The sequence below is a fragment of the Callithrix jacchus genome, chromosome 9 (genome assembly GCF_049354715.1).
Source record: "Callithrix jacchus isolate 240 chromosome 9, calJac240_pri, whole genome shotgun sequence".
NCBI classification, from domain to species: Eukaryota; Metazoa; Chordata; class Mammalia; order Primates; family Cebidae; genus Callithrix; species Callithrix jacchus.
This window is the reverse complement of record NC_133510.1, coordinates 34,217,549-34,230,429: the sequence shown is the minus strand read 5'-3', so window position 1 is coordinate 34,230,429 and position 12,881 is coordinate 34,217,549. Positions and strand designations below refer to the sequence as shown.

The following is a 12,881-nucleotide window of genomic DNA, read 5'->3' as shown; positions in this document are numbered from 1 at the left end:
ACCTTTTTGAAAACATTCTTTCAATAAAGGAATCAAGTTCTAAAATTAATATCTCCTACAAGTGGTTTCTAATCTGCAGGAAGTCCTGGTGAACTTTTTTCAAACACACTGTTCCCAATTATGATGCCACTTTCATGTAGGTCTCTCAGCTTGGCTTTCATCCAAGCTGTTAGGTGAAATTAGGCCCAGAAAATCGGATTATTACATCCCATGGGAAACAACTGATAAGCAGCAAATGATTGTTCATCTCCTTGCTACTTGCTGGTGTTGAGGTGTTGCTAGTTGCAAAGCCAATTTGTTAACAATTAGTGCTCATTAGAATCATTTCCTGTTATTAATTCTAAACATTTGACAAAGCGCTTTTAGGAAACTGGACCCCAAAAAGTAGCTATACGTCGGTGATGAGCAATTAAAAATCTTAATATCCAATGTAATTCCTAACCAAAGTCATCAGTTTCCAAGTAATTATTTTTGCTTTGGAACCCACCTGCTATCCTGTCCAGTTTAAAGATGTGCTGGAACAAGGACATACTTCTTAATTAGCAGAGGCTGTGGATAAGTCAGTGTGGGAACAAAAGAAATTTTCTTTTATTATTTGCTTTATCTGTTTGTAGTATATCTTTAAGGGAAAAAATCTGCCAGCTTGCAATACAACACATACATTTGCAAAAGTGTGAAATTAAATGCATTACTTCTGTTATCTAAACATCTAACATTAGTTTTTAAGTCTCTGTTCACCTTTGATCATTATGAACTCTAAATATAGAATTATATATGGAGTCATTGTGCATTACATTCAAGTTTAAATATTGCCAGTAGCAGCTTTCTAAAATATTATATATGACTTTAATAAAATTAGCATAAATACTATAGTCATATGAAATTTTTCTTAGAAAAGGCATTGTATTGGTCTACTTTGTGAATATAGCTCTACATGTATTATATGCTACAAATATATAGTCAATAGATGGGCCCTGGTTATCTAATTAAAATATTAATTATCTGTACATGTATCATCTGCTAATACTTGCTGAATGTTCTTTAGAATTAAGATAATATCCCTTATTTCCTCCTTAGTAAGTAATGGTCTTTACATATGAACTATTCAGTTATTTTTGTGGTATCAGAATTAAAACTGAATGATGCCCCTGCCTTCTCTTCCTTTTCCATATCACCCCATATTTTTCTTTGCTTCTCTGTTTATTTTATAAACGTAAATAATTGTCCCTGCTCATTTTCCCTTAGGTTTAATAATGCTAAAAATATTTCTTGTTGTTGTTGCAGAGCATAGAGATGTAAACTAAGTATATTTCTGTTTCTGAATTTCTTACTCCCATATTAAAAGCTTATATCAGTGGAGAAATTAAGTGTATTTTTTTAATGCCCTATGTGCAACCCCTCTACCCTTAATAAACAGAGATGGTATTGACACAAGTGAATTTTGTTTAACCACACTACATTTGCTTCTTAATTAGTGAATATTCATCTGTCATCAGCAGCAGCTATGACACCCCTCCCTGCTAACATGTTCTGTCATAAATAATCAATGAGGCACTATTAATATTCATGAGCTGGAATCTGTGTAGTCATGTGCACTGATGCAGAGACGGGAGAGTGTTGCCATGAACTGACTGGAAACTCTGTGTGTGTATCCGTGAGTGCAAGATACTTAGGGAAAGCGAAGAAGAGCATGCTGCTACACACCACTCTGGCTTATGCTTCCAGCTAACAGCGGTTTGTCTGTGTTTCTGGGCTGAAGTGACTGATGAAAAACAGTAGTCAAGTCTGGAGGGTGATTCCCTTTCAGTTCACTTGCCTTTCAGTTCTGGGGAAATTAGAAGATTTGCTCTCTCTCTCTGCTTCTTAGAATGGGCTGCAATTTGTGCACTTTTCAGAAAAGAGAGGAACACTACAAACTGCTATATGAAGTTTCCCAGGTGAGTGCAGGGTCTGAGACCAGCAACTAAGAGCCAGGCTTTGTGTTGTCTGAACGGTAAATGAATTCTGGCTAGCTTTATTTTTTCTTATGGTACACTTCAGAATTGAGGGCAGACTTGCTGGTTGGGGCTTTTTATTTTGGTTTTGGGTGACAGTTTTCAGCTTTCTTGCCACTCCCCCTTCAGATGACTTCCTGTGGGATTCTTTTTAACATTTTGTGTATCTACTGCCAAGATGTCAGTCACATAACAGGAGTAGCACTGAGATCCATGTCTGTAATATTTTGAGTTACCTCTTTCATTTTGGAATACTGTTGACATTTGAAAATCGATTTTATCATTGTCTGCATAAATATTGGGGTTTAATGGGTGTATGATCTCAGTTATTTTCAATAGACAGGAGAAGTTTCCTGCCAAATCTTGTTAGCCAGAGGAAATTATTGGATGAATTGAGAATTTGTGCTTTGGTTTAAGGAGACCTAATAATTTTGTGTTACATGAGAAAAAAATATATATGCTATGTCCTGGCTGAAAAAGGACATAAAGAAATTTTCTTACCACTTGTTCTTAGATCCTTTTTATAATGTTTTTGTTTGTTTCACACAAGAAATTAATTTTGAGAGCTTATTGCAATAACTGTAGGTTTGACTTAGGAAAAAAGGTATAAATTTAGATGTCTCTTTTATGTGTATCTGAGGGCTTTTCAGAATAAAAAATAAGAAAACTAGATCCTAAGCCTTCATAGTTTTAACAGAATTTTCTTAACTTATCATTTTACTGGGGCAGGTTCCCCTGGGAGTGTATGCTCAAGTTCAAATTTCTTATCTAGCAAAATAAAGTTTATTTCTCCCTTCTTCCAGTTTGTCCCAAAGATGACACAATACTACATTTGTTCTTAGACAAGATTGCTGATGAAAGATCATGCTTGGGATGCCAGTGGCCCATGGCACAGCAGTAGCCAAGTGCCCACTGACTACTGGCTCCCTCAGATCTCCCCCTGACATGATTCATTTCACAGTGGGCTAATTACAAAGTGGATTTGCTACACATGAAACAACCTCCTCAGTTGCAATGTTAATGCACATTTTCATGGTAATGTGATCAGAGGCTCATTAGCCAGTTTCCAAAATGATCCTCTGCATTAATTAAATATAAAAATGACTGCTTTATCACCACAGAGAGGAAAAAGAAGATTAACATTGTTAATTACACCAGGGGCAATACCTTTTGCTTTGTTTCTTAGTACAAACTTGCAAGGATAGGCTAAAATAATATTCATTTCCTAGATGAGCTCTCATTCACTTTGACTCATGAAAACAGTCTCTAGGTGGAACACTTTCCTTTAGTTTGGTTGTTAGAGTTTGAGTTCCTGTATTGTTTTTCTTTGGGTGGTGGAGGAGCAGAGGGGTGGATTCATCGATCTTTTTTTTCTTCTCTGAATTACTAAATTTATACAAAAGTATAATATGGAGAGAGTGGTAAGTGGCATCCTACCTGATTATCCCTAGGTTAAGCGGTTTATATTCTACTAAAAAATCCAGCAGGATTACTGCAGCCAGAAAGGACCACTGTATTTGCTAAGAAGCAGGAGCCTTTGTTATGGATTTTTAAAATGCTTGTCTGTGAGTTTTGCCTTCAAGTGCTTGCTAAATCTTGAGAAAATAGATAAGCCATGCCCTTTATTGCCTCTACCTCTACTCCTCCATATATTTATTTTATTTTCTCCTGAGTTGCAGTACTTATGATCTTTAATAAAGGGGGTGGAAAATGAAGTATTAGCTTCCATTTAACTGGCTTTTATTAGATAAGCTAAAACCCCAGCTTAAAGGTCTTGCATGTGTTTTCCAAGGGGAGCCCTCCTACAGTTTGTCCCCAGCTTTGCCTTCTATTTTATTGAGTTAATGGAATAGATAAGATATCAAAGGAAACCAGTGATCGGCTCATATAATACGCTGGAGCCCCGTGAGGTGCTGCAAACTAGTTTCTATTTTTCTTTGGAGGAAAGGCAGCTCAGAGCACACATGAAAGTGAACATGTTCTTAACCAGGTGTTCAGGAGGGCACATAGCTTCTCCCATAAGAGAGGATACTATTTACAAAAGTGGCTTGAGATTGGAAGCCTGAGTATTTCTAGCTGTGTATTAAAATAAACTTGCTGGCACAAACACTAACACCTGATTGCCCAAATCATATTTATTTATAGAATTGTAATTCTCAGATCATTTGCCTTTTTGTTTCTTTTGTTATTATTCTTTATGAGCTAAGGCAAAATAAAGTGGACCAGGAGGTGTGAAAGTTTAAGATTAGCAGCAATTACTAAATAGATGACCAACAGCAAAAATGTTTATGATGTTTATGTCTTCATAATAGAATCATTATGATATTGAACTTTTCCACAGTTTCTTTCTAGATTTAGTGACCTGATAATATAGGCCACATGGAATGCAGTTTCAGGTTTATAACTGCAGTAAACAAAACCAAATGCGCTTGCCAAGGAGCCTAGTAAAACAATCAGAATGGTGTGCTTAGGTGTGAAATGAGGTCAAGTTTATATTTTCTTCATTTTTTTGCTCCTCTGGAGGAGCTAAGACTTTCAATTGGCACAACAGATGGAATGTCACCTCAAGAAAATTATTTTTAACTGGGGTTGGGCCAATCAGGCTCCAGTATGCACACAGATGCAAGAATCTAGGTTTTGGGGAGACCCAGTAACCTTCACACCAAGCAGTTTTCATGTGTCTTTACACACCTATTAACTTTTATATGTGCACGGACACAGTTTTCATCTGCAGTGACTTATTTTATTCAAAGTAAGTTATTTATTAACCTCTTATGAATTAATAAGTGGTTAATGGGAACAATGTCCTTCTGTTGACACAGACTGAACTGCCTGATTTTTTATTAATTTGATTAAGTAGCTACCTGGACCAAGAGAGCTCCAATAGCTTGTTAGGTATTTCTGACCTAATAACAGATCCATTTCTGAGTTAGATTGTATATTCATCCTTTAATGACATTTAAGCTTGATTTTTCATGCATAAATCAAATGTAACTTTGTGATTGATTATATGATAGTGATTATCGATGGGATATTCAATATTCACTGGTGTTCAATAATGTGTTAAAATTGGGAGCAAATATTTAGAAGACCATACTGTTAACAAAAAGCTATTTATAGGATTTCATTTAAATCTTATATTGTGATATGCAAGATTCTATTCTTACTCTCTTCTCACATCAGGGTAAAGAAATTAATTTGCCTTCAATCTCAGGAAAACCAGAAGTAGACTAGCACTAGTTCTCAGGCAATGTCACTACTGTGACTGCTGTTCTCTTCTAAGTGGATACTGCAGCACAGCAGAGTCCATTAATAAATGGTTTGGCATGGCTAAGAGATCTCCCTACCACCCATATCTATGAATTAGTAACATAAACTGAAACAGAACCTGTGTTGAAAGTAACAATATTGGCTGCAGCTAATGGTGAGCACTTAGAATATTCTAGACACTGTGCTAAGCACTTTTCCCTAAGCATCATCTTATTTAATCCTCACAATATACCAAAAAAAGAGTTACAGGAGCCCTTCCCATAGCTTTCAAATATGCTAAAGTCTCCTCTATTCTACAATGTTTCCTGGATCTCATAGAATCTCCCTTCTCTGGGTGCTGTCCTAGATCTTTCAGAAATTTATTTTTACTGATACCATGTAACCCCAACTCATAATCTCATAACCTTTTCCCCCACACTTCATCCTTTTCCTATGTTCCTTAGTGCCAATGAAGGTCTCACCCTCCCTTTTGCTTTTAACAAAACTCAAAACCACTGAATGAAAAGGGCCACTTCTGCCTTCTCCACCCACACAGTGGCTTCCCTGGCTCTTATTTGTGCACATTCCCAGCATCGATTCCTGCCTTCCCATAATCACAAATCCTTTTATTAACTCTCTCTGATACCATGGTAAGAATTTTGTCTCCTAGAATTTGTCATTGTGCTGGTCCACCCTGATGGCTGCTGCTGGAATAATTTTCTAGAAAATGTTTAATGGCTTCCAATTACTATAAAATGAAGTAAACACTTCTTATTCCAGTATTCAAGGCCTCTTGAGCTGCTCCTAGGTTTCTTTCCAATTTTCTCTCTTACTATTCTTCCCCTAATGCAATTTGTAATTGCTCTAGATTCTATTTTTTGCTTTTCTCTTAAGGTCGATCTCCCAGTTTGGACCCTTGTAACTTAGTTCCATTTCTTCAGCCATTGTGGAATACACCTTATATTCATCTCTACCACTATTTTCTTCTATCACTAGTTTTTCAAATGTCTCCTTGTGCAGAGAGATTTCTGCAATTACAGAAAATTAAAAAAATTAATCTCTCCCATGTTGGGACTCCTTTTATATGTTTGTCTGTCTGGTACTATAGTCAATTGCGTATGAGTGAATTATAAGCATCTGGAGGGCAAGCCAGGTGCTTGTTTGTCCTTTTGCCTTCACTCTCACAGCAGATACTCATTAGGAGTCGCCAGGATGCCCTACTCATCTGTAGCCTCTTTAGAATTAAACTACTTGTTAGGTACGGTGGCTCACTTCCATAATCCCAGCACTTTGGAAGGCCAAGGTCGGAGGATCACAAGGTCAAGAGTTCGAGACCAGCCTAGCCAATATGGTGAAACCCCATCTGTACTAAAAATACAAAACTTAGCCAGACATGGTGGCGGGTGCCTATAGTCCACTTACTCAGGAGGCTGAGGCAGGAGAATCACTTGAACCTGGGAGGCAGAGATATTGCAGTGAGCCGAGATTGTGCCACTGCACTCACTCCAATGTGGGTAACAGAGCAAGACTCCATCTCAAAAAAAAGAGTTAAAGTACCCTATCCACAGCTTCTGGCAAAGGACCATATCATTCTGTCTTCCTCTCTATTCTATACCTAACAGCTGATTAAACCAGGGCGAAGAACCTTGTGCATAAAGTTGAAGGTTCAGTTAGGTTTTTGTGGTCTCAGAAATTTATATTGGGAAGTAGGACACTAATAATGGGGGAAGGATACAAAGGAACATTTGTGGGGAGCTTGGGAGTTTGCTAGAATGAAGTGTCTGTTCCTTAAAATTAGAATAACAAGTGAAGATGCACCATAATCATGGCTTGCTTTTGTCCACCACCCAGCACATACCTTAAACTCTAGACATGTGGTTCAGTTCAAAAGCTTTGGGTAAGCTCTGATTGCTTAATATGTGCCAAGTCCTGAACTTTGTCGTGTGATAGTTCTTGCTTCTGAGAAATGCACAGTCTGGTAGCATAAGAGAGGCATAAGCAGAGAATGTTCAATTTAACGTGGTAAATATTAAATCAACAGAGATATTGACAGACAGCTTTAGAAATGCAAAGGTGCTGCTCAGCATGGTGGGTGCTTGGGGAGTGGGGGAGAAGAAGGGAGAATAAACTAAAACAATAAGAGGGTTTTTAAAAAGCCCATAGAGGTGGCAAACAGGCAGTAGATGTCTATGGATTGGGGGCTGGAAACTATAAGCAATTGGTGTTGCTAAGTGCTCAAGTAGGAGGTGGAGTCCATGGATGTGGCCTGAGAGTGCTCAAGACCAGACCCTAAAGAATTTCCCATGTTCCAATTTTTTGTTCATTTTTTTTTAAGAGAAAGAGAACCGTGATAAGAGTTCAATTGTGGATTTGGCTATGGTGTGTGTTTTGGGTCAGTGGGCTTGATTTGGGGATGGTGTGTTACAGCAAGACTACAACAAGGGAAACCAACCAGGAAGCTGCTGAAAAGGCTAAGTTAGTCAAAAGAATTCAAAAGGAGAACAAAAGCGAGGCCTACTCAGAGGTAATTTCAATAGATATCTGGCTTTTGAGACTGGGTTGATGTCATGATGTCATGAAGTTTACAGAGAGAAGAAATAAAAGAAGCTAAGTGTGTTCTGAAAAGGAAGAGGAGATTGTTGATTTCATTTCCAGGTTATCTAAGCAATGTCCAGGGACAGTGGAATAGCGAATATTCAAAACTAAAACCTAGCATATAGGTGTCTGTTGGATGAGATCACGTAGGCAAATGTGCTAAGTAAGAAGAACTGAAAAGTGAGGAGAGGCATAAGCATTGAAAACAGGCCAATAAGAAGAAAGAACAAGAGTAGACTGATATTGTTACAGAGTGAGAAGGAAAATGAGCAGAAAGTTGTGGGAGAAGTCAAGACGAAAGAAATGTAAAAACAGTGGCCAGTGTAGTCAATTGCATTAGCGTGTATGATAAGAACCACAGTGTCTTTGGATTTGAAAATGTGCTATGTGCTGCTCAGATCTCTCTTTAGACCAGACTTGCTCCAGCTGCTGGGCATGCTGTCAGCAAAAGCCTTTAACTGTCAGCTCTACTTTAACTGTCTTAGCTACCTAGAGTCTCTTATCCAACATCATGCCCCTTCCTGGGAGGCCCATATCCAATGATGTATTGATGCAAGTACATGTAGGTCTGGCCATCTTCTGCCCCCAAGCCTGACCTGAGACACTCTGAAAGGCAATTTGAGCTCCAGAGCTCTCTTTAGCTGGTATTGGGCCTCACAGTTAGTCCTCCTGCCCAATCCTGGTTCTTTCCTGTCCCTTGCACAAAGAGAACACTCCTTAGTAAACATTTGCACACTACACTATAATCACTGTCATCTTGACACTGGCTTACTAGAGAGCCTAACCCAGTGATGATCACAGACCATTTCAGTACAAAAATTTGGAAAAATAATCCAAAAAATGGTGGATTCAAAGAAGAGATTGATGGCACTTTCAGGAATTTGAGATATGACAGATTATCACAAATGAAGTTACTGCTACCATTGGAGTAAAGCTTTTCTTGGCCTGTTTCGTTGAATGCAAAATTACTTAAAATTGGGAATATGAAAAATGAAAGATATCATTACCTTTTGTTTAAAAAGTAAGATAAGTTGATTTTACCTCTTGAACTATGATGTTCAGATGATGATGATTATACAGTAATTAAAAAATAAAACATGGATGTTTAGCTAGAATGTTCCTTATTCTGGACCTTTGAATAAAATCTTAAATGTCAGAGTGGTTTTGATATGCAAAACACCTTTTATAAAAATAAATATTTTAATGATTATAATTAATTTAGGTAGGTTTAATATGTGAAGTGCCCTTTCTTCATAGAAAGATCAAAATATCATATTTTATAAAAAATATATAATTTATTTATATTTTCACTGTTTTATTTAATTGATCTAGGCCTAAGAGAAAGTCAGCCATCTCTAATTGCATGTCTTTCTATTTAGATGAAATACTGTAGAAAAACATTTTCACTGTTTCCAGATTATACACAAGGGAGGAATGATACTAAAAACTTAGCTACAAAATATGCCTAGATATTTGACTCTTCAACTCACCTGAATTTGCTGGTGAAGTAGGATAATCTCATTAGAAAATTATTTAATTTCAATTTTTGTTACAAATATTTCCAAAACAGATGATCTTATTTACATAATTATTTAACCTGCACATTTGTTATTCATTTCCAATCATGTTAGTAACAAATGAACTGCATATCTTTGGCAAACGGTGATTTCTTTGCAAGTGTTATTAAGTAATTAAGAACAAAGATTAATTGATAGTGCAAAATCCTTCCACAACAGTCAATCACTGTCCAGTACATTCATTTTATATAAGTAGATTTTCATATATTGAATTTTCACAAGTTATTTAATAGGTATGTAATCAATCTGATTAAATGATTAAGAAAGAAACAAGAATGAAATCACTAGGTAGTCAGTCAAAAGAGGTCCCCAGCTTGTGGTTTTATGAAGATTCTATACTCTTGACATGTTTAGAATTCATGGGGAAAAAGTGAGCACATTGCCCCAAACAGGACCTGCCTCAATCATTCAGTTTTTTGCAGGCACTGTTTTCTCTCATTATCCATCCTAGGGCATGTACCTTGAGAATTTTAGGTGTTATTCTTAAGAAATATCCTCTTCTTGTGACTCATGTGGATTTAGAGTAGCACTGGATAACAATCATGTCTTCAGGTTTAGAATTATAGATCATTCAAATGCAGCTGTGTTTTTTATATCTAAATGCGACGTTTCCAAAATTATCAATATAACCTGTCCTATCTCATCTCCTTTCCAACTCTATTTCTTCTTTCTTAATTCTATCACTTTCAATATGGAATACCAGCCTTAAAAGGGTTATTATGAAGAGTTTATTGTCTCCCTCAACAGAAAGCTTAAAAGGTGGCAGCCCCATATTCTCCTGTAATTCGATGCGTAACACCTAATTGCTAATTTGTGCGATTCTGCAACAAGCTGTAAATCTTGCTCTATGGTTGTTTAGGTCCTGTGAAGCTTTGTTTTTCCCCCTCCCTTCTGCTTTATGTAGCTTTCTAGAAACATTGTAGGGCTTTATTTATTTATTTATTTGGGAAATTCGTTCTCATCTCAGTGGAAATTAGATTTTTTTTTTTTTTTTCTGAACTAACCTCTCACTCCCAAGGCTTTTTAGGGTCTGTTTCAGATATCTTTATTAACAACAGCCAAAAAGACTCTCTCAAGAGGATATGAACAAAGAGAATTTTAAACTACTTAGTATGGTTTAAAAAATAATAAATCTACAGATGAAAGACCATTATTTTAATCAGTGACAGTTCATGTTTTTCTATAATTGAATCATGGCAGAATTCAGATGTTATTTTTTTTTAGGTAAAGCAAAGTTTTGGAAAGAGCATTTTTCACTGAATACCAAAAATAATTACTCTGCACTTGCTTTTATGCTCAGGACTTTGCTAGATAGTAACACAAGACACAAAAGAAGCATAAAGAAAAAAAGTTAATCTTCCAGGAATGTATCATGAAGAAATTAGAAGAAAATGTGGAAAGATATGACCCTAGTACAGTGGACGTGGCAGAGAAAAGATAGTTCTCTATGAGCAAGGGGCATCTCAAAGACTTTATGGAACAGCCAGACATTGGATATTATTCTGAATGGCCTAGATTAGGAGCCAAGGGTTATGTTTTTTGCTTCAGCATAATCATTGCATACCATTTAGTCAAAGGTAGTGCGTTTGATGTCCAGGATGTATTGTAAGAGCCAAGTCACAGAAAGATGACTTACAGGACATATTTTGGGGAAATGGGGACAGCCAGTCTAAAGCAGGATATGGAATGACTATAGTAATTGAGGTTCTTGATCTCCACACGAAAGTGAATGGAGTTAGTGCCCGTCATCCCTGCAAGACACAAGTCACCCTGAGGACCCTGAGGTCACATAGGGTCTTAAGTCAATTTTAATCATAGAACATGTACAAATATTATTTGCTTAGTACTTTAATTAAAAGAGCACAGCCATGCTAACTTGACCTACAATAGGTAGATTTTGCCATTTGCTCAAGTATGCTGTTTATTTCCTGATTGAGTCATGTTTATAATCTTTGAAGTTGACTTTGCCTATGCACTTGTGAGCCTCAGTGTTAAGACAACATGGAAAGAAATAAAAATGTTTTACTAAGATAGCACATGGGAGTGTTACTGTCTTTGGTGACTGGATACTAAATACCATGCTCAGCATGAGGAAAAGCACTGTGCATAGAGGAAACAATAGAGACTTTTGAATCAAGCAGTCTTCTCTCTGACTATGAGTTACTTAACTTCAATAAGCCTCTGTTTAATTGATGAGTCTCAACCTGGAAGTGTTCTGTTGAGTATTAAGTGAGATAATATGTTTAAAGGGTATAACACATTACAGGCATGCCAAAAGTGGTCATTTTTATAGTTAGGATATCATTTCAGTGAGATAGGTAACACTGTCCCCATTTTACAGTTGAGAAAACTGAGGCACAAAGTGATCAAGTAACAAATGCATATTGTTAGCCTGCAGGACACCTGGAGTTCAAATCAGGATCTGCCTAATGTTAAGAGTTCATGTTCATTTTATTGTAAATACCAAATGTCACATTTCATATTTAGCCACTGAACTTATCTACAAATGTTGAATATTTCACACATAGTAGGTACTCAATAAGTATCTCATAAAGAAAAAAAATAGAAGAAGGAATGGAGGAGAGGAACGGAAGAAAGAAGTAAGTGAATCAACAAAAGTGCTTTTTAAATTGTTTTTCCTTGAAAGGGTCTAAAGAGGATGCCCTTTTTGGCATAGGAAGAGAAGTCCTCGCTACTATTTCTTTCTTCACCATTTTAGTACCTTCAGTGAAATTACCTCACCTATGAGAGGTCATCAGTACACTTTTGAGGGCTTGAAAGCCTTTCCCCAACTTTTCCACAAATCCATGTCTTCCATGAAGAGGCCCTCACAGTCTTTCCTCAGTCTTTTCTAACAGCTCAAATTTTAACCTAAGAAAACTATAACTTTCTATTTAAGACACTGTGATTTTTCTCATCTCTTTGTCTTTCATCACAAAGTCATGCCTAGAGTGCCTTTCCTACTTCCCCTCCCCCACCCTTTTAATGGTAAAAACCCTAATTTCTTATGACTCAATCCAAGGTTTGCCATCTGTGAAGTCTTCATTGAGTCCAGGACAGAGAGAGTTCACTTTTCTTAATGATTCTCTTCCATCATGCTTCACAACTTAAAGTATAGTCAGATGCTTCGGTGTGTGTATTTGGTCCTGCTGCCACCTATGCCATCCTACATCCCATGTAGTGTCTGGCCCAGAGCAGTATTTAATACAAATTGAGTCAAAGAATGGGAGTGGAGACATAGTGAAAACTGCATTCACCAAGGAAACATTTTGTTATTGTCCCCAGTATTCACTGAGTTCTGTTTGAAAATAAAATCATTGAAGAAACTGCATATGCTATATTTTCTTGATATTGAAGATGCTACCTATTTTAAGACACATTTTAATTATAAGGTTCATCATCAAATTTAGGACAGTTGGTGGAGAGGGATTGACAAACACATTTTAACATGCATATTGATTGCAAG

The 12,881-nt window shown here is 36.8% G+C and overlaps 1 protein-coding gene across 2 annotated transcripts in view; it reads left to right on the top strand.

Moving 5' to 3' along the window:
* Positions 1-12,881, top strand: part of PDZRN4 (PDZ domain containing ring finger 4) — a 412,538-nt gene that overhangs the window by 276,572 nt on the left and 123,085 nt on the right. The window contains exon 1 of one of the 2 annotated variants that reach the window (XM_017975991.4): positions 1,609-1,937. The exons of the other annotated variant lie outside the window; for it this stretch is intronic. Within the exon in view, the coding sequence (XP_017831480.3) occupies positions 1,869-1,937 (69 nt within the window). The 5' untranslated portion in view covers positions 1,609-1,868. Of the gene's footprint in view, positions 1-1,608; positions 1,938-12,881 lie in introns of those variants that run through there. 2 annotated transcript variants of the gene reach the window in all.